This window comes from Excalfactoria chinensis, chromosome Z, assembly GCF_039878825.1.
Source record: "Excalfactoria chinensis isolate bCotChi1 chromosome Z, bCotChi1.hap2, whole genome shotgun sequence".
Taxonomy (NCBI): domain Eukaryota; kingdom Metazoa; phylum Chordata; class Aves; order Galliformes; family Phasianidae; genus Excalfactoria; species Excalfactoria chinensis.
Window position 1 is genome coordinate 11,589,192 of NC_092857.1, and position 25,887 is coordinate 11,615,078.

General features: G+C 40.0%; 1 protein-coding gene across 2 annotated transcripts in view; it reads left to right on the forward strand.

Annotated features, from left to right (window-relative positions):
• The window catches only part of EGFLAM (EGF like, fibronectin type III and laminin G domains), a 73,670-nt gene extending 48,796 nt beyond the window's left edge, over window positions 1–24,874 (forward strand). Inside the window, exons 13-23 of one of the 2 annotated variants that reach the window (XM_072359464.1) lie at window positions 701–890; window positions 4,140–4,265; window positions 5,011–5,254; window positions 10,270–10,381; window positions 11,917–12,033; window positions 14,471–14,651; window positions 18,314–18,392; window positions 19,462–19,605; window positions 22,205–22,288; window positions 23,284–23,387; window positions 23,789–24,874. In XM_072359464.1, the coding sequence (XP_072215565.1) occupies window positions 701–890; window positions 4,140–4,265; window positions 5,011–5,254; window positions 10,270–10,381; window positions 11,917–12,033; window positions 14,471–14,651; window positions 18,314–18,392; window positions 19,462–19,605; window positions 22,205–22,288; window positions 23,284–23,387; window positions 23,789–23,943 (1,536 nt within the window). In that variant the 3' untranslated portion in view covers window positions 23,944–24,874. Of the gene's footprint in view, window positions 1–700; window positions 891–4,139; window positions 4,266–5,010; window positions 5,255–10,269; window positions 10,382–11,916; window positions 12,034–14,470; window positions 14,652–16,557; window positions 16,571–18,313; window positions 18,393–19,461; window positions 19,606–22,204; window positions 22,289–23,283; window positions 23,388–23,788 lie in introns of those variants that run through there. The other variant, XM_072359466.1, reaches the window with a different exon arrangement.
• The last annotated feature ends 1,013 nt before the right edge of the window (window positions 24,875–25,887 follow it).

The following is a 25,887-nucleotide window of genomic DNA, read 5'->3' on the forward strand; positions in this document are numbered from 1 at the left end:
TAGGAGGCAAAAGAAATATTTTGATCAATTTATGAAAAGAATGATGTCTCAGTTGCCCACACTATGGAGGGGTTTCAATTAATGATCAAAAAATTTCAGTTTATGCTTTTTTCATTCCCCCTGTGTGTTGCAGTAGTGAAAGTAAACTTGTACGTGTAGGGTTTCCATAGGTAGGCTGAGATCGAGTAATATAAGACCAGGAGTAAATTTAGTGCTGGTAAAGTGGGCAGAATCCTCCTGAAGTTGAAGGGGTATCAGATTATGTCTTGTCTTGGTTTTTGCTGTTATCTTCTTTTCATTTTACTTTTACTCAACACTCAGTATTTGCTGAGTTCTGTCCAAATCACAGCACCATATTGGTCTGTGTCCCCCAGGGTTGCATTGAGAAGACAAGCAATCTTGGCAAAAGAAAAGGAAGCAAAAGACAGATATCCAGAAAGCTCCATTAGAACACAGCAATTTTCAAACTTTCTGTTCTGTGTTAAGTAGCTCATGTTATCATGATGGATGCAGGTGCAAAAAGTAGCATATTCTAAATATTATTCAATTATTGATGGAGCAGGGGAATAAGCAATGAAAAGGACATCAGTGAGCAGCCTGTATATCCGCTGGGTCAAATCTTCATGGAGAAAAATTGATTTCATACAGTATGGCTTAATTAGTTACCCTGTATAATGTTTGTCTTCTGTTTTCCCTTTAGGGCCAATATAGTAAAATTACCTTCCGGACTCCCTTCTACGTTGGCGGTGCCCCCAGTGTGTATTGGTTGGTCAGAGCTGCAGGCACCAACCGTGGATTTCAGGGCTGTGTTCAGTTGCTCAGTGTTAATGGGAAAATGATTGATATGAGACCCTGGCCTTTAGGGAAAGCTCTCAGTGGTGCTGATGTAGGTAAGTGTAACAGTGTGCAGTCTTTAATCAGTCCTAAACCACTCACCAGTTTTTTGTTTTCTTGGCCTGAAAAAAATTGAGCAGTCATAGGTTTGAGAGGGGGAAGATCTGATTTTGGGTTTTGGCATGTTATTTCTCTGTACTTTTATGCATTGCTGTAGCTGGGTCTATTGTAGTAGGTTTTTACCAGACTGCTCATGTAAATATCAATGAAATATACTCCAAACCATTGTAGATGTAGTTATCCAACACTATGGTAGAACCATCTCCCACAGGCAAGCAGAAAATTCAGTGTTTTTGATGGAGTTATTTCTGCACTAGTGTTTTTGCCAGCATCATCTAGGCTACCTTTCCATGCCACTGACTGACATAATCATCAGCAGAAATCAATAGAATGCATGCTGTGTTTGTGCAAAGCACTATGGACGCAACGAAATGTGTTTTGCCTAGAGGCAGCATTTCACTTCTCCAAAGCAATACAATAATCTTTCAGATCCACAGCAATGCTGTGGCCATTAAAAGGACTTTTCCCATGAAAACCCATTACTGTTGAGGCAAATAGGCTTTTCTGTTGACCATCCATTGTTTTCAGTTCCAGGAGCACAATATTTAAAAAATAATAATAATAATAAAAAAAAAAATTAAATAGAAAGGAGGGTGGTAGTATAATATTATCTCCCCTTACAGAAGAAAAGATAGAAGAAAAGTAGGGAAGTCAATTAACTATTCCTGTCTTCAGTATATATTTAGTAACCTCTACTTCATCCATGTAACGGACAATCAAAAAGCAACAAAATCGTTGCTTTAATGGCATCCCATTCTAAACAGTTTAAGTGGAAGGGTCAGAAAGTGAGTGATGAAGGCAGGAAATAGATCCCATATCGCTGAACACTCTGTGCCATACTTCATCCACAAAGTCATCTTTCTTCTCTTCTATAGCTCAGCATTTGGCTTCTCAAGAAGGAAGTGATTAATGAGAAACTTCCTAACAATCGCCCTGTATTCTCTAGATAACATGAGTGAACTTCTGTGCTACATAGGAGGAGAGCAGAGCAGCCCAAGAAATAGATACTAAAAGAATGACGCTTTGGAAGCAGAAAGTAATTTCATGATAGTGAGAATCTATGTAATATATATAGATAGATGAAAGCCCTGCTGAAGTTTTCCAAGTCCTACTCTCTATTGCTTCTTGTAACGCGGCTGGCTTCATTCCCATCTAGGAATGTTTCACATGCTACTGCATCAACAATCAACATCTCTGAAAATAAATGCTGGGATCTGCCATGCGTGACTCAAAACTAAGTGATAGAGCCCAACTGTCCTTACATGGCTGCACAGTCTTATATGATACTGTGCCAGGAGAGATTTGCAAGCAATATATGATGCATTAAGCTTAAAATAAATAAATTTCAAGGGAACTCTATTGAGGTTTAGGGATGGCTTTTGCTAGCCTGTCTTTTGTTTCTTTATATTTAGTACAGTGTATAAATTATGAATGCTGTGATTTACAGACCACAGCACTGAGGGCAGGCAGAAAAGGGGCCACCCGACCTCATGCAGGACAAGCTGAAAGCACGTGATGCTGTGATAGCAGCCTGGCTGTACATACCATGACTGCTGTAGCTCATACTGCTTCTCAAACAAGAGAGCCTACAGCTTCTATCATTACTGCTGCTTCCTTCTTTACTGGTATTTAAAAATTCCACTTAGCTTTGGTCTTTTTGAAAATACTACCATCATTGTTAGTACAGCAGATACAGTTAAGATGAGCATTGCTTGAGTTTCCTAGTTATGTCTCAGACTTGATGAATTTCTATTCTTCCCACATCTTGGCTCAGTTTCCTGACCATAAAACCAAGCTCATACTGCTCATTTCTGTCTCCACTGCAAAAAGTGATCAGTACATGAGAGATTTCTCAGACCAGTCAGCTCTTGTAGCCATTGTGAAATTCATCATAGGCCTGGAAAGGACCTTCAGGAAAGGTGCAGGTTGTCACTTTAAAACATTCTCTGTCTTGTAATAAACTTGAATGTAGAATTTGTATATAAAATAATTTATTTAAACCCTGTAACACTGACCCTTTAAGTTCCACTGGAGTACTGTTAGGTGAAAAGCAGTGAAAGATTTCCATTTTCTTCCCACTTCACTGTGGTCATTATAACACGCTCAGAATGAGAAATGATGCCTAAATGATCATCCCACAGCTGGGAGTGGGGCAGCCATTTCAAAAGGTGATTGTCTCATTCCACACAGAAGAATTTGTTCCTTTCCGGTGTCCTTTAGCTATGCTCCTGAAGCCCTGCCTTGTGAGGGCTGCACTCAGACCTCAGTGCAGTAGAACATGGGCCAGATAGGCCCACATTGTTGGCATTGCCTGAACACACCTGTGTTATCTCAGTGGTGACATCTCAGCATGCCTTAATATCTGTAGTTTGCCATAAATGCTTTGCACTTTTTGCTCACACTTATGTACCACAAATGTATTGTATGGACTTTACTAGTGTACAAGATCAGTTTGTTACTGCCAGAGGGAAATATGCTAAAATAAAGGAATAAATAAATAATAAAATAAAGTCAGCCTGCACTTCATTAGGTGTACACATGACCACTGAATAACCCAGCTTCACATATAGCTCTTTTAAGAGGGAAAAGAAAGCAAGTTGTTTATTCTGAAGCATAACTCCAGTAAAAAGAATTGATCTATGTATTGCAAGCAGTGAGCTGGTAGAATAGAAACAATTATATGCTGATGATATGGACCCTTTTTAGGATAGACAAGAGGGCTTACAACCTCATTTTAGTTATAAGATTGACTGAAGGTGATTAACACCTCCCAGGCTTAACAATGCACAAAACTTAGAGTGAACGAAGAAGTAATTACAGTAATTGAAATAAAACAAATCACATTGCTTCTAAATAGTCTAGGCAGTTTCCAATTAATACTTAAGAGAAAACAAAGATAGGAGTCAGGATGGAAGAAAAGTATTCTGGGGAATGACTGTAAGTTTTGACTGTCGTGATTTGCTAATGAGGGCTTATTTCTGCTAATGTTTTCTCCCTGGCCTGGTACAAAGCCAGTTCTAAAAGCAAACGGCACTGTTTGAACTATATATGTATACAGTTTGACAAATGGGGGAAGAATCTGGATTGGCAAGCAAATTGTATTGGTTAGTTGCAATGACCAACAACTAAGTAAATCTTCTTTGACAAACTTCTCTGATAAGTCATTGCTATGGTGCTGTGTTTAGGTGAATGCAGCAGCGGAATCTGTGATGAGGCATCCTGCATCAACAGCGGTACCTGCACTGCGAGCAAAGCAGACTCATACATTTGCCTTTGCCCTCTTGGATTTAAAGGTCATCACTGTGAAGAAGGTGAGAGGGTACTGGATTGCCTGTATTTCTTTTTGTTATTTACTGTTCAATGTGTTTTCCAAATAGTGACATCCAAGGATGTCTTAATGTTATCACACTGATAGAAGGCAAGTACTCACTATTATTTCATCTTACTAAAATCACACATTGAAATCCTTCCTCATACGCAGTCTCAGTCTACATCCAATCTCTTTTTAATCAGAGATTCTGAAACTTACCTTCTTATTTAAATTAACTATCTAAATTAACCACAATTAAGCTTCTTAAACTCACTTTTCAGCTCCACAGCTGCACAATCACACTAGAAAAACCCACACTTTTGTTTTAACCAGCATCAGTTGTGTATTCTAAATATAAAGGACCAAATATCAATTTTATGTTGAAATTGCAGAGATAAAAATAATTAGTTACCAAATTAATATTTGGGATATAGTTTTTCATGGTGCCACCTACTGCTTACTACTGTGAAAAACACTGCAGTAAATCTCTACAAAGATGTATTAATTACTGTAGAGCACAAAATTTTCTAACACATATAGCATCCTTGGGAGAAGGAGAGAATAAGGAGATAATTGAAGCCAGCTATGATATAAAATATTTCTAATTTCGATGATGAACTTCCTCAGTTGTTTCTTCTTATGTTAACTTTAAGCACAAAATAAAGGAAACTGATATTTGTTGGTAGGTTAGTCACTCCCTTATTTTTGAGCCTCTAGTAACCTACTTGTATATTCTGGATTTCCAGCACTCACCTTGGCCATACCTCAGTTCAACGAATCCTTAAGATCATTTGCTAGCACACCCTGGCCACTGGAACCACAGAACTATCTTTCCTTCATGGAGTTTGAGATGACATTTCGTCCAGATTTAGAGACTGGTGTCCTTTTGTACAGCTACGACACAAACAGCAAGGACTTCCTCTCCATCAATATGGTGGCTGGTTACGTGGAGTTCAGATTTGATTGCGGCTCAGGAACTGCTGTCATCAGGTACAACCACATTTCTTGTATTTCCCTTCCAACAATGTCACAGATCATTCCCAGGAGAGGATTGAGTTGAAAAAAGGAATATCATAATGAAGTATGGGAGCCTATCTGTTTCTAGTGCTTGCTTCTTCTAAGAGGGCACAGAAGCACTACCATTGTACTTAAAAGGACAACATCTTTCTTTGTTTCAAAGCCTTCTCAGTGTTAGCATATCATACCACTGTCTTACTGCGGATATTATTTTTCTTTCTGCATGTTGTTGCAGAAATTCCTTTCTCTTTCATACATTGTGACACAGGTAATTAGGAGGTCGGTCAATGTTTATACATATTTCTAGATACAGAATTGTACTGCAGCAGTCTTGTGATCATCGTTTACCCTGGTCTCCTGCCTGACATTAGGCAGTAAGGCCTGGAGGTGTCACAACAGGGTAGAACTCCAGGTCCCCTCATTCACATTGTGTTATATCTTGGGGGGCCTAAGAGTAATACCCTATTTACCTAGAAGTCTTAAATAGTGTTGTCTGATTTACATGAGTCACCCAGGCTCCCAGACAAAGACTGTCTGAGAATGATTCATCCCATCCTAAAATAGAAGCCTAGTACAGGAGCAATGAGATGCCTTAAAAATGGCTTTTCTTTGTGTGTAAATGAGTGCCCAGTCCTTGTATAGTTGTTTCCAGTGTTTGTAGAAAAGGCAATGGGCTGTACAGAGGCATTCGGTACCTTGGCTGTAGTCCCAGAGGCTACCAGTTAGATGAGACTGACCTAATCTGTAGAAATAATCTACGTAAAGCTTAAGAAAAACATACACAGTGTCTGCAAGTCTTCTATATCACGTCTATATCTCCTAACTGCAGTTAGGAGGAATTCACTGATTTTCCACTGCATGAAGACTAATACAAACAAATTCACATTATGAATTGAAAGATGAAATATCATTAGGACTAATGCAAAATAATGCACAATACCAACAGTTTACAGCTGTGGAGATGCATGCAAATAGTGCTGTCAGATAGAGGAGGATTTTAGAGTTATCATAGATAGTCCTGTGCAGCCAACTGCATGGAGACAAATACAAAAATGCAATTAGAATGCAGGGAGTTCTTAGGAATGAAATAAAAAACAATTTCCCTTCAAAAATTCCTGATGCACACTGTCTTGAAAACTTCGTGCAGCTGTAGTCACTTAATTTCAGATGAAAGCAGCAGAATTTAAAAAAAAATAATAAAAAAAAATAACAAAATAAAAAAAAAATCTATCTAGGGAAGTGAAAGAAACAATTTCCACAAGTGTGGAAAGTTCCTTTAAAGAGATTAATGGAAGTACAATTAAGATTTTGAAACTGTGAATGACAAGGAGATTAACAAAAAATGATCATTCTTTGTCTTTTTATTTGTGTGGGAATTAGGAGAATCCCAGTGATACAGCAAAACAAATAACAACAAGTATAGAAAAGAAGTCTTTTTGTTTTGTTTTGTTTTCCCAGACAGTACATAAATAAGTTGTGGAAATTAATCATCACTGCATGTCTCAGATGCCAGAACTATAAATAGGTTCAGGAAAAAAAAACAAAAACCTTAGACAAATCTGAAGAAAGATCCATTGAGGGAGATCAAACACGGTTGTACGGATGCAGCCTTTGACTCAGGAAATTGCTAAATAACAAGTTGCCAGAAGTTTGAAGGATATATCAAGGAAAGTATCATTCCAGACTTGCCCTGTTCTTTTCTCTGGCCAAACTGTCAGAAATATCTTGTGTCAAAGACCTTCGCTCAAACCCCAAGTGGCTCTTACAGTAGCCTTCAATTACTTTCTGATTACAGCTAATTCCTCTTACTGGTAACCACAGTACTTTAAAGTACATATAATTTCCCCTCCTCCACTCCCTAGCCTCCCACCCCCCCAAAGAATACTATAGAACACCTTGGATTAAAGTACAACCAAGATGTAAGGGGCTTGTAAAATGTTCTGAGAGCCACAAGCTTGTGCCTAAGGTTGGAAACTGTCACTTTCTGTTGGAAAGCATGAGAGCAGCATGCCAATTAACACTGAGTTGAGTGCAATAGCAATGAGTCTGTGATTGGTGGGTAATAGGTGAATTTTTTGAGGCTGCCAAGATTAGCTGAAGGTTGCCAAAATTACTCCACACCTTACAGAAGTTGTTAAACAATAACCTAGATATACTTGTGTTCCGTGCATGCTGTGTCAACTGCATGGCCAAGCACTCAGAAAAGGAAAGGACAAGTTTTAGGTTGACTGTGCATCACCAGTTTAACAAGTTTATGTATAAGGAGACATAGCACTGGTACACAGAGCAATCCTTTTCAGCCTTTACATGTGATTCAAAACCTGTGGATCCTAGTTACTCTTATATTCAATTGATTACTGTCTTTTTATGGCATTAGCTTCATTTCACCAGTACTCAACCCAGTCTCCATTTTACATCCTCTTGATAACATGGGTAACTCGCACCTTGTCATGCTTAGGCAATAGCAATTTAGAAGTCTGCTTCATTCTTCATCATTATACTTTTCACCTGTCTTTTGTCCTCTTTCATGGAGATACAGCTTTGGTCATCCTATCTCTTCCACGTGACCAGGCTGTTAAATATTAGAATATAACTGGAACACAACTATAATGTCTTTGTAATAAGGATGTGGAAAACTTTTTCAGTGAGTCAGAAGCAGCAGTAGACTTGGGTTTTGCCATAGGTGAGACAAGCTAGAATAAGCATAGTGTGTACAAGGTACTCAGGAGGAAGAAGGGCTGCTGAGTGGACAAGTGAAGGCAAAACCAAAGCAGTTTACGAGAATGTGAGAATTTGCTGTCTCCCATGACCAGGTATTGCAGGATCAAGAATTTTATTATATGGAGTGTCTTATAAGGTTCAGTTTGCCCAGGAAGAAGTAATCATTAACCCATCAGCACACAAAGAATCAGAACTTCTAGTGCCTGAAGGAAGCACTACCAAATTCGTAGCTTTCAAAAACCCTGTGAATCCAAGAAATATGAGGGCTGCTTCAAAAGTGATGGCTCCTATTTTATGATGTGGTCCACAATATCAGAGGCGGATCTTGGTGGTATACCAATAGAGACTGAACCTTCCCACCAATATCCTGCTTCATGTTGTTTCTGTGTGACAGCTGGCAGCAGAGGGGGAGTCTGACAAAATGACATCTGACATGGGAGCATGTATGAAGCAAAGGAGTGTCAATGAATTCCTCCAGGTGGAAAAAACGGCACCCATTGATACTTGCTGTGTATTTCTGAGGTCCAAACAGTGGGTATGAGTACACTGAGGTGATGGGTGGTGCATTTCAGCAGTGGTGACAGTGATGTGAAAGGCAAACCACATTCTAGACGACCATTGACATTTTCACAAGCACAATATGTAGGCTCTTGTTCACTGCTGGTGAAAATGCATAGCTATTGATGGTGACTGTTTTAAAATAGCATTTTGTAGATGTGAATTTTCTCTGTCAATTAGTGTTGCTGTGTTCCTGTTTTTCCCATGGAAGCAAATTGGAGACATTTCTTTCGGAGTGACCATTGTAGCTTGTGAATCTCAGGTGACAGCACTGCAAGGCTCATTCATCCCTAATTGTAATTGAATCTAGCAGAGCAGACGGATCAGCATGACCTTAAGCTTATCAGTAGAGGAGATAAAATATACTTAATGGCACTTGCTAGGCATCCAAACCCACTGGTTTCTTATTAAATATATGTATACTAAGGTGATGAAATTCTGTTACTTATTGATTTACCTGAAGTAATTAAACACTCAATGCTACCACACACAAAAAAGAGGAAAAGGCAAATAGCATTGCTCAATGATATGTGTTTTTTTCAGGTACTCTGAAACAACTGTCAAAGTAATTATTTTTATTATCTTCCAAATAGAGACAGATACAAACTTTGAAGAAATTTGAAGGAGCAACATACATACAATAAAAATATTTCAAATTATTCTGAAACAGAAAAGGAAAGGAGCTCTTATTTGCACATTTTCAAATTGATGCATCTTTTTTAAATCAGCATTTAAATCAGTCTGAAAACATAAGACATTATTTCACCTGAAGCAATTTCATATTTATTTATACTTTCTCATAAAGAAAAAGCTTAAAAGTGTTTGAGTATCCTAAATTACACCATTTCTGTTTTCTTTTTCAGTTTGATTGGTGAATGAAACATAGGTTTTCACCACTCCTGGGGGAATGGCTGCAAGTTATCATTTAGATAAAAAATGTTTCAGCTACTATACCAAATGGCATTTGAAAATAGGATGCAATTTTTGTGGAACTTGTGAAGGGGAAAACATTTTTGACCACTAAATACTCTACTATTTGAATTAGAATTGAGCCAATCGATATTCTAAGAACAGTCTTCAAAGGATTGCTTTGAGACTGTTGAATGCTTTACACAACTGGGGATTATTGTTCCTGCTCAGGATTTCATCACATCATTAGGATCATATTTTAGTTACTTCCCCTTAATGTACAGCATTCAGGCTGCCTATATGTGTGTGTGGATGTCACTGGAACAAAATGCATAAGTAGAGCTGATAAGCCAGCACAAAGCACTTCTGTTTTAAAAGTGAAGGGAGGATGTGGGGCTAAACTGAACATTAAATGGGAAATTTTATCTCCAGGCTAATGTCATCATGAAATAAGGATGTATAACTGAGCCAAAAATTTGCCCTTATACTTTACAAATGACTGTGCATAAAAAGTAGTTTGGAGGTGGATGAAGTGAATTTTGATTATTTAGATGTTTCTTTTATAAACAAAATTAGAGAGATTGTTGTTTGTGGTAGGAACACAATCTTATTTTCCTTTAGTGATAGGGCTCAGACATTATGTTTCTGCACTGTAGCTAAAGGGAATCTTGAAAGATTATTATTATTTTTTTTTTTTAAGAAAATAATCCCAAGGAAGTTGACTTTTAACATGGCAGTCATTGAAAATATCAGAAGGACAGGAGTATAAAACACTCAAATCTTTCTTCCTTTTAAAATAGGAGTGAAGAACCTGTCAGTCTGGGTCAATGGCATGAGCTGCGAGTGTCTCGCACTGCAAAGAATGGTATCCTACAGGTGGACAAACAAAAGCCAGTAGAAGGCATGGCAGAGGTGAGTATATGACATAAGTTGTTATTAATATATGTGTCAGTATATATATGAATACAGCTGTTTGTTTATAAAATGATCACACGGTAAGCCAACAGGCTGCTGTCAAAGCTTTTAAAAGCTGACAAAATATGCTTTAGGGACACATTTCCTTACATAATATTGTATTCCCTCTAAGCACAAGGATTCTATAAAGGCGGATGAAATCATGGCCTTGCATGCTCACACTGTGCATCTGGACTCACATTCAAGTTCTTTAGATTCTTTTCATGGCACTTATTTGTTCTGGCTAAGTCTGGTGCACAAACTGTATAGCACGAGACAAAGTATCTGGAGAAGGATGAAATGAAAACTGTGCAGAAAATCCTGGTTTAACCACTCTCTCTGAATATTGAGTTGGATAGGTAAGTCACAAGAAATTGATTATTTGTCTTATTCTTGCAAAAGCAACTTTTATGGTAGAGTAAGGGCTGCCCCACTTACAGAGGTGACAATTCACATTTTATTCTTCCTTCACTGAGAGGTCACAGTGAGTTTTAATAAGGTGAAATCATGCTTGCAAGATGCTAAGCAGGGTATTTCACTTAAATGTACATACAGAGGTACTTCTTTGTCCCAACTACCTGAGACTAGACCTGTCTTTTATTATAAAATGTCTTTTTACTATTCTAATGAAAATAAAACCTGAATCTAAATTCTGCTAGCAGAAGAATCCTTTTTTTTTTTTTTTTTTTTTTCTTTTCTGCAAATGAGGAAACCATTTAAAGGAAAGAGTTTTCCTGAAATGTGTAAATCAGTTGAAATTCCAATTGTCTTTTAAGAAGCAGCTTGAATAGGAAACATTCAAGCATAGTTGAGATTCCTCTGGAACGTGGGTCAAGATTCATTCATTCAGCATGCATTTTTTTCTCTAAGTGCTGCCAATAAATTGGAAATGGCATTGCATAGTTTTCCTGTCCTTCCCTGGTAAATGATTCACACTAAGAAACTGACGATTTAGCAGGCATCCTAAGCAACTACTTTTACTAACTAATTCAAACCCAACTTTTCTTCCATTTTGCTATGAATTTACTTCCCAGTTGTTGGAAACATTGATCGAATCTCTGTTGCATAGACCTTGTCTTGATTTTAGCTTCACAAGCCTCATTTGGGTTCTCTGTACTTCAACCCATTGCGGACAGTTACATGTGCAGACAGCAGTCCGAGTGTGAGCTGGATAAGTAAATAAGAAGAAAAGAAACTTGATATTGCTTCAGAGCTCTCTTTCGACTCTTCCTTCAGTTTTCTCATTCTGAAATGTGGGAGGTTTTTCATCTAGTTCAATGAGGATAAAATGTGGGCAGTGAATAGTGTCCTGTGGTAGCTTTCTTGACAGAACTGCATGAAGATATGAAGTTAATAGAAGTAATGTGACATTAAATAAGCCATAACATCTAATATAGCCAAACCAAAGAAACAAGCATTGCTCCTGCTACTCTGGTAAAATTCCATTCCTGTGGGGTTTTTTTGTTTTTGTTTTTGTTTGTTTGTTTTTGTAGGGGGCTTTCACGCAGATTAAGTGCAGTTCTGAGATATTTCTTGGTGGAGTCCCCAGTTATGATACAGTGAAGAAGAACTCTGGGATCCTTAGACCCTTCACTGGGAGCATTCAAAAGGTATGTGCCAGAGTAACAAGTTGTAGTCATTTATTTCCATCTCCCTACATATCCCATTCAGTGGACTCTTTAGGCATAAACTTGACCTTACAGCACTGACAGTATCCAAAGTAATCATCTCTGGAGCCCCACATGAAATGATTAAACACATATTTCACAATGGAAATTCTTTATACAGCCAGTAAGTATTTTCCTAAATAGTTTATGACTAAGGAGCAAAAGCCATGCAGGAGCAAGTAGAGATAGATGCATAATCTTCTTTCTAGATTACAGTCCTGGAAGTGCTTTTGAAGATTACATACATATATAAATAAATAGAAGAGAGTTCCTCAGATACTAAAAGGAATGCACACTGGGATACTAAACACATTATAGAAACAGTAAAATAATCAGCAAAGAGATGCAAATTTAAGAAGCTTCCAGTCCAGCTAGAATAATGCTACACCACCCAACAGTTGCTCTCCCCTCTTCTTTCCCTTCATATGCTTTTATGTGGGGTGTATGAATCACAGAATTGCAGGGATCAGAAGGGACATCTAGAGATCATTGAGTTCAACCCCCACAGGGAATATCTTTTTTGTTGTTGGCAAACTCTATGCATGACATTCTAGATTTGCATAGGTGTAATTCTCTTCTGGAAAAGGGATACATATTAATAAAACATTCTGAATAAGTACTTAAGTAAGGTTTCAGGTTGAATTAATATGTGATCTAGTTTAAGCATACCTAAAATAATTTGGATAATGCCCCAAAATTGGCCTTGAATCCTCAGTATTTAAAATGAGTAAATATTTGCATCAACTTTAGTTAACAAATAGAAAGCCCTGGTAATGCATGTCATAATAATTAATCAAGGACAGAAGGATAATTTCAATTCAGTGTTAGTGGTTTCATCCAAAGATCAAGATATACCATTTTTCGGTATCTGTGTCAGTTATTTAGTTGAAAACATGAAATACAAGAGAACTGAAGGAATCAGTAATAGTGGTGGGAACAGGTGAGTCACATGAATACATTTGGAAAGGTGAATTGGCAAATACTGTGTGATTTGAACAGCCAGGTGGGGTACAGAGAACATATGTTACACTTGCGTGGTGGGTGACTGTAGCCTAGAGTACAGAGGCATCGATAATGCTTAAAAAATGTTGAGCATACGGTGTTATTTTTCTGACGTAGGTAAGACCATAGATACGATGTCGGGGAAGACTACTGGCAGCCTCTCAGTCACTGGAGACTAGTAATTGACTGCTGTGTTCACATATAGCAGAATTTTGAAGAATGTAATAGAAATAAAGCTGCAAACTTCTCTAAGTACTGGAAAACAGGTCAGGCATAGGAAGGCATAAGATCTCGTTCTATTTAGGTGATTCAGCTAAGGCTAAGGAATTGACTTTGTTCTGATCTGCTAATCTCTGCACAAGGATGAGATTTCTTCCAAAAGATGCAGAAAAAGGCACAGTGTGAAACAGGGACTGGAAACTGAACACAATAGAAGTGCAGAAATAACATGCACATGTTAAGAGTGGGAGTGTGTTAACTGCTGGCACAATCTAGCTGGAAGTTAAAGAGGCTGGAAGGGTAATGGGCTCTTCACTAGTCAATATTCATGACAGGACTACAGCTGAAGTTGTTTAGTGCTATCTCAGAGGATAAGGTCTTCATGCAATTCCCACTCTTTAAGTAAACCTCTTAAGATACATTGTCTGAGTTAGTTGTGATTAATAGTTTAAATTCTCACTTCTGACCTTGATTGTGGAAATCGATTTCTTATCTTGATGTTGCTGAGGTCAGAGGCTGGATGCACAGATGTAATCTGTGGTATCAGCTGAAATTATACAAATGTAAGTTTTACTGGAGAACATATGTTACTGGACACATGGGGGAAATCCCTGCATTTAACATTTATCCTTGGTTTGTGCACAGACAGTTTTGTGAAGTTACCGTGTTTTTCATCTGTTCTTAACTCAAGCTGCTTTCCAGCAAGATGTGCTAGAAAGCAATAAAAAACATGAAAAACAAGCTCTTCTACTTAGTGTTCCTGTTGTCAACACTAGTCTCCTGGGGGATTCCTGATCTCAGAGACACTTCTCCTCAGCAGTGCTCATCTGATTTTCCAGTCATAGCTCATGGCTCGGTATTCAGAGAACAGATCAGTAAATCCCACACTGCTTCTCTCCATATAGGGGTTGCCTAGTTCTCTGCCATGAAACACAAAAGAAATTTATCTCCAACAGGTCAAAGTGAGCAACAGAATTTGTTGGACCAGTTCCTGGAAAACACTCCGATCCCAAGGAACAGATTGTTGGCCAAATTTCAAGGATTATCTTTCTCTGAAGTTATACAAATAAGTCTTCTGACTAGCAGTGCAGCATGAAAAGCCTGTAAGACTTTAATAATATATACTTTTTTTCTTCCTCTGTTTCTTTTTAATGCCTAGATTATCCTGAATGACCGAACAATTGATGTGAAACAAGATTTTACTTTTGGAGTCAACCTAGAAAATGCTGCCCACCCCTGCGTGGGCTCTCCGTGTGCAAATGGAGGCAGCTGTGTTCCCAAGAAGGATAGCTATGAATGTGACTGTCCTCTGGGATTCGATGGACAGCATTGTCAGAAAGGTAATGATGGCTGCATCTCAGTCTAGGACTGTTTGTGAAAATGGGGAGAGATTTAGCACCTACAATTGTTGCACGCATTTCTTGAAATAGAAATCCTGGAGGACAGGGCCCCTTTTGCATTCATGCACGTTCTGTATACCCAGGGAAGAATTCATTTTGTTATTTAGGAACATCGTAACTGTTATTCCAGAAAGGAGCAATAATTCATAGACAGCAGCTTGCTATCAGGTTGCTCACAGTGCTCAGCACTGAACATTTCATATACCTCCCACCTCCCTGGTTACACAGACCATATAAAGGGGCAATTCCTGCCAGCGTCCTTCAGACAGGGATTATTTTACATTCTGAAGCATGAGGATTGATAACCCTTGTAATTTAATCCTCCCTAGTACTAATGACAAACTCTGATCCCATATACAGAAAAGACTAATCCTTTTATAGACATAACTATTCTGCAGTGTCAACATCTGCACAAATCCTGCCTTGGTATAGCAGTGGAGACCACCAAGGAGAAAAGCCTGCCCAGGCACATGTAGTTTTTCTTTCCTCGGAGCCGCTGCAATACTTCACTTCACAAACTCAGGAAAACATTAAAGTTGCACGAAAAACCTCTAAAAAAAAGGAATACGTGTGATTCCACTAGGTGGAGGTATTTCCCTTCCATCAGTTTGGTCTTGAAAAAACCCTAAGGAAATGCTTCCTGGTGTAACATCAAACTAAGTTAAAAAGAGCTGAGAGACATTATTCTCTTCATCCACTCTTTCATTTATCATGGGCATAAACATCAAAGTAAAAAACAGTTGTTTTGGTTAAATCATGATGAATAGATTGATCTTTTCTTCCACAGAAAGACAATGTCTTAGAACAAAAGCATTTATTAAAAAACAGTTCAGGAAACCCCTTCGCTTATGTTACTGCAGTTTAGCTAATAGCAGGAGCAACGTCATTTATCCCAGCTTCTCAGTGGGGAGGACAAAGAATTGTGATTTTGCTGAGTGCTGGGCTCCTGGCGTCAAGATGGTATCTTCAGCAATCCCAGATCTCCAGAGTGAGCTAACAAGAGAATGGCTTGCAGCTGGGGCATGTGACTGCCTGTTCATGGGTGTGCAGAGAGTGCAAAAAGCCCTCCTCCTTCACCTCTATCCAGGGCAACCCTTATGAACTCAGTGTAAATCTCTCAGAATTGCCATTACCAGCGTCTTGCCAGAAGACTGTAGACAAAGCTAAAGCAGCATGCACGTTCATGGGCACCACTACTTCAGCACAGGGCTTTGGTTGCACTCAGCTCCTTAGGGAAAGGCTGGCAGTGCAGACACTTATTCTGCTTGCTGTAACTCTGAAAAAACAAAGTGCTTGCGTGGTAGTGTGCCTTCTTCTCCAAATTTATGTACATACTTCGAAAAACTCAAATGATTTTGATATGAGATACAAGCTGGATGCTGTAGTGGATCATTGCCTGAGAATTCAATAGAGCATTACTGGGGTATTACTGTGATTTATATTTTCTGTCCAAGCTGTGATGAGTATTAAAGTTATTTATACTTGTAAGATGGAACAGAGCAGTGAACTGTCACTATGCCTTGTGTAGAGCCAAACTCTGCATAAGCCATGGTGAGTTGATAATACTTGAAAACAGAAGTTTGGTGCTTGTCCTGTCTAACTGCATCTTTGTGTGTTTTGAGCTGGCAAATACATATAAGTGGGGTAAAACACTCATGTGTGCTGCCATCATGGGTGATTATACTTGCCCAAGTAAAAGGGAAGTGGGGATCATGTATGTGCATGAAAGGTAGAAATGAAAGTAAGTGTGCCCTGGATTTGGGGTGGGAGAAAATTATGCCTTAGAAAAATAAAACCAGAATGTTCTTGTTTTGTTTTTTGCTGACTCACTGCAGAGTGTGGAAATTACTGCCTCAACAGTAAGTACTGCGAATGATATGAAAACTGCTCTGTCATTATGTGCCTGTGTCTGCTTTAGCAAGCTGGATGTTGGACTTCCATTAAGTCTGGCAATTTTCTGTCAATAAGCCAAAACATTTTCTAGCATTTTACTTTACTTCCTTCAGCCTTGTTCTGTTGATATTTGAAACTGCATCCAGAGCACCTGCTAAGCACAGTGTGGAGGCTGCAGGACTGGTCCCTGTATTTGCAAAGCAGAAGAGCCAGGCAGGTGCTTTGTGGCAGCAGGTGCTCGCTCATGCTGTGCTGTTGTTGTTCAGACTTCATTCCTGCTTGAGAGCTTTGGTGCCAGCCAACAGCACAGTGATGAGCAGAGAGTGAAGGTGTTTGTTATGACACCTTGCTCATCCTGCTCTCTTCTATTTGCAAAGTTCTTGCATGCATCAATGTACTGATTAACTTCACATGGTTTTCTGCAGTTCCATACTGTGCAATGGGTGAAGAGCATACAAAAGAGCAAGCAGAGATAAACACCTACAAGGCTCTACTCTGTAGATGAAATCAGTGTGAGATCAAGAGCAAAGCTGTGTACAGCACATCTCTCACAGTCTTCCAACAGCTCTGGCAGGCTGTGGACGGTAGTGGTTTCTTTAGACACATTAGGCAGCTTTCCTGATTTCACTATGGATAGAAACAGACCTTTGTCACTATCTAAAATTCTCACCCTTGGGACGAAGAGCTCAATTTTGTATTGCTGTTGTTGGCTGCCAGACTACAGCAATTGCTTTATATCTGTGTCACAGTGAGCTCTTAAAGCCCAACCAGGCTCAGTATTGTGCAAGGAAAGTGTGCATCCATGCTCTGAAAAGCGTGCAATTTATATAGATGGGATTAGGAATGGGTTGAGGGGATTAGTTCTTAAGAGGAAAATAGGATGAAGTTAGCTATTTAATGGATTTTATGAAATTGGCTTATATTTATGCAACAGGCAGTTTATGAGAGCTCAGCAGCTAGCTATAGTATGCTCACTCAAAATAAAGTCTGTTTAGGGCAGTGCTCACGCCTTGCTACACACTCTGTATGATGGATGTTCAAGCATCTGCATCACTCATCGAAGTTTTCCTAGTGGGAAGCTCCATCTCCAGCACCAGTTATGGTGTATGCTGACCTTGCAGCTAGGACTGGAACTGCACAATACAGCTGTGCCAGGGGCTGTCCCTGGTGAGGTGCTGGGGGAGCAGCAGTGAGGAACATATGCTCAACCTCCTGGACAGCACTGCTGTGCATGCTAATTGAATCAGCTGAGAGGCTTTGTACCTTCTGTCAGAGAGCCTTTGGAACAGTGTCATTTGCTTTCAGTAGGCATAAAAGGATGAAGGGCAGCTTGGATGTCCTCCCAGAGTGATCCTCTTCCTGTGGTGCTGTCCAGGGGTGCTAGGGCCACCATGGAGAAACAAAGAATGTCATCACAGGGAGTGAAAAAAATTGCTACATCTCCCCAGTACTTCATCTTTTCCTGCAATGATGTTTATGGTAGAGTAATACATTAGGCCCTTGGCATGAAGTCAGTAGTTTGACCTGCCTCAGCTACTGCCCTTGCATTTACATACAAACTAGCAGTGCCTTTTTGGAAGCCAGTGTGAGCAAGTTCAGCTGGGTTCTGGGCCACCTGTTGATGTGGGAGTTAGTCAACAAAATGGTCTTTTTTTTTTTTTTCTATTTCCACATCAGCTAACATACATTGTATTTTTAATACTTTTCAGCTATTACAGAAGCAATTGAAATCCCACAATTCATTGGTCGTAGTTACCTCATATATGATAATCCAGACATCCTGAAAAGGTAGTGTATCTCCTGTAAGCATAAGTGATCATACTGGTTGTTCGCTATTTTAGTAGGAATACTCATGTGGGAGGTTGTTAAGATATCTAACCATTTTAAGCTACATTTTTCAATTTCTGAATTTTTGGAAAATATATTCTCTATTGGTATGCTTATGAAGCAGACTGCTATAACAGCTAAGCATCTTGCAAGCTTTAAAGAAGTGATGTTCATGGTGTATGTCTAACATGGAGAAGGACTGGTTAATACTTTCCAAGAACAGAGAGCAGACATATAATACAGATCCCACATTCACAGACTAAGGATTTAAACTCTTATTCTAGATAAAATTTAGATCTTTAAAGATCCTTTTCCTTCCTTCCTTCCTTCCTTCCTTCCTTCCTTCCTTCCTTCCTTCCTTCCTTCCTTCCTTCCTTCCTTCCTTCCTTCCTTCCTTCCTTCCTTCCTTCCTTCCTTCCTTCCTTCCTTCCTTCCTTCCTTCCTTCCTTCCTTCCTTCCTTCCTTCCTTCCTTCCTTCCTTCCTTCCTTCCTTCCTTCCTTCCTTCCTTCCTTCCTTCCTTCCTTCCTTCCTTCCTTCCTTCCTTCCTTCCTTCCTTCCTTTTATTTTTAAAATATTTTTAATTTTTTATTTTTTTTATTTTTTTTTTTTTTTATTTTTTTTCTTGCTCTCTACCCTAAAAGATGCTCAGGCTGCTAAATTTATTCCAGCAAATACTTCCCTGTATTCCAGCCTTTGGCTGGGGGGAGGCTTCCAAGTATTCTCACTTGCAGCTCAGTACCTTCTCAAATACTGCTAGTTAGAGTGCATCTCATATGAGGTGGGGACAAGAAGTATTTTCTTCATGTAGTATAAACCAGTGTTTGTGATTCTGGAGAGCCAAGCTTAACTTCCTCACCCCAAAATGGACCTGTGAACCACAGTGCCTCATAAATCACTATGTGGGCAAGTTATTAAACAGAAATGAGCAATATTAGTGAAGAAGGAATGTTGTATTGTATTTTAGGTCTGTTTGAAAGAGGACTGCACTAGTTCCATGTTTACTATTATTTTCTTATTTACATCAAACAGGGTATCGGGATCAAGAACAAACGTTTTCATGAGGTTTAAAACCACCATGAAGGAAGGTCTTTTGTTGTGGAGGGGAGACAGTCCTATGCGACCTAATAGTGATTTCATTTCTCTTGGCCTTCAAGAAGGAGCATTAATATTCAGGTAAACTATCACTTCCTTTTTTTTTTTTTTTTTTTTTTTTTTTTTTGGCAAACAGTGCAGTCCATGCTCAAAGAAATCTCCAGTGCACTTGTCCTTTGATACACTGGGACAATTTAGACTTCAAGGTTTGTTCAAAGAAAGATCCAGTTCTTGTCTAGGCCAACTTCACAACAGTCTTTTTCCTCTCTTCCTGCCAATACTTAGAGAATTGTATTTTAAGTGTAATTTTGTTGGAGGTCATCTTGTGGTGTTAAGAGTACTGTGATTGTAGTATTTGCTATTTCAATTAAGTAGAAAGGTGTAGGGCATGCAAACAAAACGAGGTCAAAGAGACAAACCCTTTCTAGAGCCTTCCCCTCAGTAGGTTCATCAGACAGTGGTGGATGCACATGAGAGCAGGAAACTCAAAAATAGCCCAACCCTGTCAAGCAAGAGCAGCTGGCACCAGGTTTTGTTACTGCCACTACCAAGGAAACCACTTGTTTAAGAAATGAGGAACATTATCATCAAAAAATGAAACCAGGGGAAATGTCTGAAGTTGTCTTCTGGCTCTTCAGAATTACTCTCTCCCCTGCAGACACTTAGTCAGACTCAGTGCAACTTTGTGCATGACACTTTTTGTGACTCTTGCTTTTGAAAGCCATATCTTTCCACGCGACCCACTTTAAGGTTGTGTAAGACAAATATTGAAAAATACAAATTTCATTGTTGTAACAGGTTATTATGAATGACTATTGATTAAATGACAAATATTTTGTTAACCATTTAAGCTAATTTGGAACTACCGTCTACTCGACTTCCCTGATTATTCTTCACAACTACAGATGCACAAAGATGTGTATTTCTATTTAAATTAATTTATTTCAAGATATTATCTTGTGGTTTTCTGTGGTTAACCATTTAATAACTGTTAGCTACCTCATTGTTTTAGAAATTAGGGATTGAATCTGCAGAAGTGGTGCATTTTATGACTTTGGGAGAGCCTGTCTTTCCAAGATGCTGGTTAGTAAGTGGCCAGTCTATTGTGCCTGTGTTCTCAGCACACTGTAATGAAACACAAAGGTTTTAAACTGAAGCCATTGTTTTGTTTTGGTCTGGTTTCTTTTACTGAGACAACTGTACTTTCCTTATGCTTTTAGAAAAGATTAAAATTAAGGTCCCAGACTGAAATTCTTGTAAACCATCACTGCATAATTAAAGTGAGCAATGGAGATGGTGAGAGGACAAACATAAAAAATATATCATCTTTCACAGCAAGTAAGCCTCATGCTACTCTTGAAAAGAGCAGCTTTTGACAGATTAGATCAGAAGAAAATCCTAGGCTTCATTTGGTCAGAAAGCACAAAGTTAGGTATCTGTACTCTGGTTTGAAATTCAAATTGCCCTTCCCCCCCTTCCCCCACCCAAAAGTGGTGGGTTCCCTGTTCAGTGCTGTAAACTCTCTCTGTTCTTCTGTGCTTCTGTGGGTTATATCTCTATTTCAGAGGATCCCTATTCATTAGGGATATGAATCTCATTGTGTAACTAAGAGTTTAACACTGAGCTATAAAGCTGGGCTTAGCAACAGCTGTATCTTCCTGCAGCACTCTTCCTCTGCCTGCAGGATGAGAGGAGATACTTGCTTGAGACACACTCAAGCCTCTTTGAGTAGTCAAGCTTAGGTTGACTTCTTGCTCTGAGCAGCACAAGGCATAATATTCTTTTCTCAAGTGCCTAACTTTGGCCTTGAACTTCATTCCAGGGTCAGTCTTGTCTGAATATTTAATGATACTGGCTTTAGCCTCCCTAGCTTGGTACAGGCAGGTCATCAATCAGCAGCTGGGGCTCAGACTATTGTAGAAGCAGAACACCCAGTAGCTCTGTAGTAGTAGTGTTGCAGCTGTAGCTGTAGTAGTAGTGTAGTAGTGCTGCAGCATCCCCTCTCTTCATGAAAGTAGGCTCAGGTGTTTGGGGCTCAGAAATTAAGATGCTTTAAGTGTGAATATGATGGAAATGTCTGCTGAGTAATTTCAGTAGCAACAAAGGCAAATAAATATTCAGAGCTGCAAGCAAAACAGAGGAGTTCGTTATTACCTCTGCCTTTACCTCATTAGGCTTCAGCCTTTCTAGTATCACAGGTCTCAACATTCCCTATAATTCAGATGATCTGTGAGTCTGCTATAGGCTGCATGTTTTATTTTCCCCTGTAATAGTTTATCAGTCACATGTGCATCTTCCCATTCATCTCTGCTCTAAGGCCAAAGTTCTGTAGATCACTGACCATTGCAGCTTTTTGGTGCTCTGAGGGACTGCCATGCAGAAGCCCTCTCCTTGGCACCTGAGCTGGTGCGTGCTGTTGGTATCCTCTCTGGCCTGAGACAGGTTAGGAGCAAATTTTTTATATTATTCTATGATTTTGACTTTTCAAAAAAAATGTACATCACTGCTGGTGTCTGAAGAAAGGTACTGGCCCACTCCAAAATCTAAGGAAGGAGGCGCTGGGAGCTGAGCAGATGTATGAGGCACAGAACAAAAGTGTTCAGTCAGCAAGGCAGGAAGCCAGTCCTCGTGAGGGAAGCAGTAATGTTTTACATTTTGTTCTTTTTTTTTAAAATTTCAGCTACAACTTAGGCAGTGGCGTTGCTTCCATAGTGGTGAATGGCTCCTTCAGCGACGGCCGATGGCACCGAGTCAAGGCTGTGAGGTGAGTGGCTGCACACTGCCACAGAGGCCCTGGGGGGCCTCCTGCCGTGGAGTTGCCATCTGGTGTGAGCCACTGCACCCCATGCTCTCTCATCACTTCTTAGCTAAGCTGTGAGCAGTTTGGCTGTAGGAAGAGGGCGTAAGATCTTTATACAAGAGGTGGCAGTGCCAGCTCCGAGACCAGCACGGCCCCAGGCAGTCTGCTCCCCGGTGGTGACAGGCTCTCTCTTCAGATCATGCCATATGGGTTAGTTGCATCTCTCTTTCGTGTCTGCATTTTGAAATTCCCTAGTGAGTGCTTTGTGGGCTGGCACAGTGTCTGGAGCACAGACCATGTATGCTTACTTTTTCTATCTGAGGGAGGCACAGACATCTCACAGTGTATATATAACTCATATTTATAGCTCATTACCTCATGGGAGGCCATCAGGCCCAGCAGGGAAAGCACACGTCTCTTGCTTCATGAGATGTCATCTCCATGGAAGTCACAGGCTGATGTTAGTACATCTTGTTACCAAGGTGAGGAGCAAAGTCTACCAAGTGGCTCCTCTGTCAATGAGGTTATTGAAGCAGCCTAAGAGTTCAAGCAAGAAAGTAGCCTTTTTAGTATGTAATGGGCCTTCTAAGAATATCTTAGGTTATCATTTTCCTTCCTTCTTGTCTAAGCTTCTGCAGTATAGTGTTATATATCTGATTTTAAAATGCCTGTCAGCATGTGCCAATTCTCCCCTCCTCCTGAGCCATGCAATTAAATTCTCCAGTCCATTTTTCCCCCAGAAATGTGTCACCATAATTGCATGCCCATGAAAAACATAATCCCGAAGGATCAGGATCAATGTAGCCCTGCTGGAAGCTGGGGCTGGGAGCTGGATCTCCCAGAATCCACCCCCTTGCTCCCCAAATGTTGAGATGCCCTGGTCTCCTGGATGGGGAGATGCTGCTCCCCCTACCTGGTTGTAAGCTGGATACATGAGAGCTGTTCACTTTTCATTTCAGAGATGGACAATCTGGCAAGGTAACTGTGGATGATTATGGAGCCAGGACTGGTAAATCCCCTGGAAAAATGAGGCAGCTAAACATCAATGGAGATCTCTATGTAGGTGAGTGATCATCATTTGTGTTCAGCACACAGCTGTGTTTTTTTGCTTGACAGCTGCAAGCCAAGGCATCCTAGCTCCATCTTCCCTAAGGTGAAGGCTCCATGCAGTTGCCTTTGGTTCTCCACAGACCAGTTTCTGGGGGGAGGCCTTTCCAGGGGATACTGTGGTAGGAGAGGGGATAAGCAGCAAAGGTTGCACTGCAGCGTACCAGCAGGTAATTAAGGGACAAACGCTGTGTGTCACTGGGAACCTGGGCACCAAGCTCACTCAGAGCTTACTAGTGCTACAGTTTCTGCAGTGATCAGAATCCTACTTCACTCTCTTCTGTTTATCCCCTTCAAGCATCCTAAGCTAATTTAAAAAACAGAATACATACATTAAAATTCTCCTCTTTCCTGTAGGAGGCATGAAGGAGATAGCCCTGCACACCAACAGGCAGTACCTGCGGGGGCTGGTGGGCTGCATCTCACACCTCACACTGTCAACTGACTACCATATCTCGCTGGTGGAGGATGCAGCTGATGGGAAGAACATCAACACCTGTGGGACCAAGTGACAAGAGAAAAGCCCGGGTGGCGAGGACCCGTCCTGTGCTTGTGTATGCAGCTGAAAGCCAGCTTGCTGCAACCCTCCATGGTGGGACAACAGTTGCCATCCGGGAAGATGACAGAGCCAAAGGGGATACCCTAAAAAACATTTTCCCTCTCCTTTCCTCCGCTGACCAGACCAAACTGAGTATTTTGTATAGGAGCTATCCCTTTTCCCCCTGCGTGTTTAGTGAGCGCTAAAGATCGTGTGCTGGTGCAAACAGCAAAGAACTTTGTGTTGTAAGTAGTTCAGTGACTGTGTTGTGGTCCATAGGTGTCCTTTTTATGTCAAAAAGAGCAGTCGTTAAACACCTGCATTCATTCCATTTTGCAGAGGTACAATAACTATGTTGTGCAACAGAAACACAAGCAGGAAATGTATCTATGCATTCTAATGTATGTCTCTGTATAAGTAGTTCTTACTGCTCTCTGATTTAACTAAATTATGTTTCATCCTGTGTAAATAACACCTGCAGCAGTTGGTTTCAAAATGTTGTTGTTTGTTGAGGAGAAAGTTCTTAAAGTCTACTTTTTTACTACAGGCAACAAAAATCAATGGACCGATTTTGTAGAAGTAATTTTATACTTTGATATTTTTTATAGCAGCAGCAGACCTGCTTATGTGGTATAACTTTTAACATTTAAGTGTACAATACAACTAGCTTTTTGCACACTTTCCAAAAAAACAGCGAAGTGACCTGTGGTTACAGTTGGTTATACAGAAGGATCAGTATTATACAGTTTTTGTTGGGGATATTTGTGAATTATAATCAGTTTTAAATCTTTTCTTTTGTTCTGTTTTGTTTTGTTTTGTAAATTTTGACAGCTTAAAATTGTACATTATGAAGTTTTCCTGGCTAAACAGATTAAAAGTTTAGGAGAAAAAAAGATCAAACTCTTTCTGCTGCTGTGTTTTGAGTCATGATTTTTGATCCTAAAAAAATGACAAAAGGGAATGTGCAAGAGACCTCAGTAGGTCACCATCCTCCTAAAATAAAATAATTTCTAGGCACTGGCCCAACGCTTGTGCAACCTTGATTGCCAAACTGTAATTTAAGCAGGCAAACTGAGCGCTGTCGAGACAGTAAGGAAACAGTCCAAAATTTCATAGTTTAGAAATTAACTGTGATGTTAACTCTTCAGCTAAAGAGGAACCCCGAGATGTCAGGGGGCAGAGGTATGAAAGACACACAAAGTTCCCTGCTGGTGGAGGCTCCTGAGTTGTAGTGTGTTGAAATGATCCACTGTGCCAAAGACAATGCACAGCCATGTCTTTTAGCTGCTTTTTATTGTGCCCAAGGTACTCCTTGGGAACTGAAGCATGTTCTTGAGACTTGTCCCATGTAAGGATGTCCTTGAGCAGCTGAGTTACAGAATGGAGGGAACAAATAGTAGTTGGTTCTAGATCTGAGAGTGTGGAATATCTGCCAAGGAGGCCCCAGTCATTCTTCATGCTGAAATGGAGACTGATTGCTAAAACATGTAGCCTGCAATTAGCATGTGCACCTGTGTTCCCCTGTTCAAAATGCACTGCAGAACAACTGCAGAGGAAATAGGCAGGTGGCAGAGGGGCACACATAGCTTTCTGCCCAAGAGAAACAGTTTTTCACATATGAGGATCCCCATAGGGAGAGAGAAACCTTCATATGGTCAGCAAATATCTAAATAATTCATGAACTAAGTGTCACTGAAGTATATGATAGGACACCATGTCTCTAAACTGAGTGGAAGAGGAGTTTGATACAATAGGATGTAAAAGAGAAAAGCTTGAAGGATTTGAAATGGAGTGAAAAGGAAAATCTGTGGAGACTGCAGTCTTGGTGGCTGCTAGAGAGCACTGGGGTTTTCCCAAGCAGCAGTGACCTGTCCATCCTGGCACAGGGCAGCAAGATCTGGCCATACCCCTTGTCCTA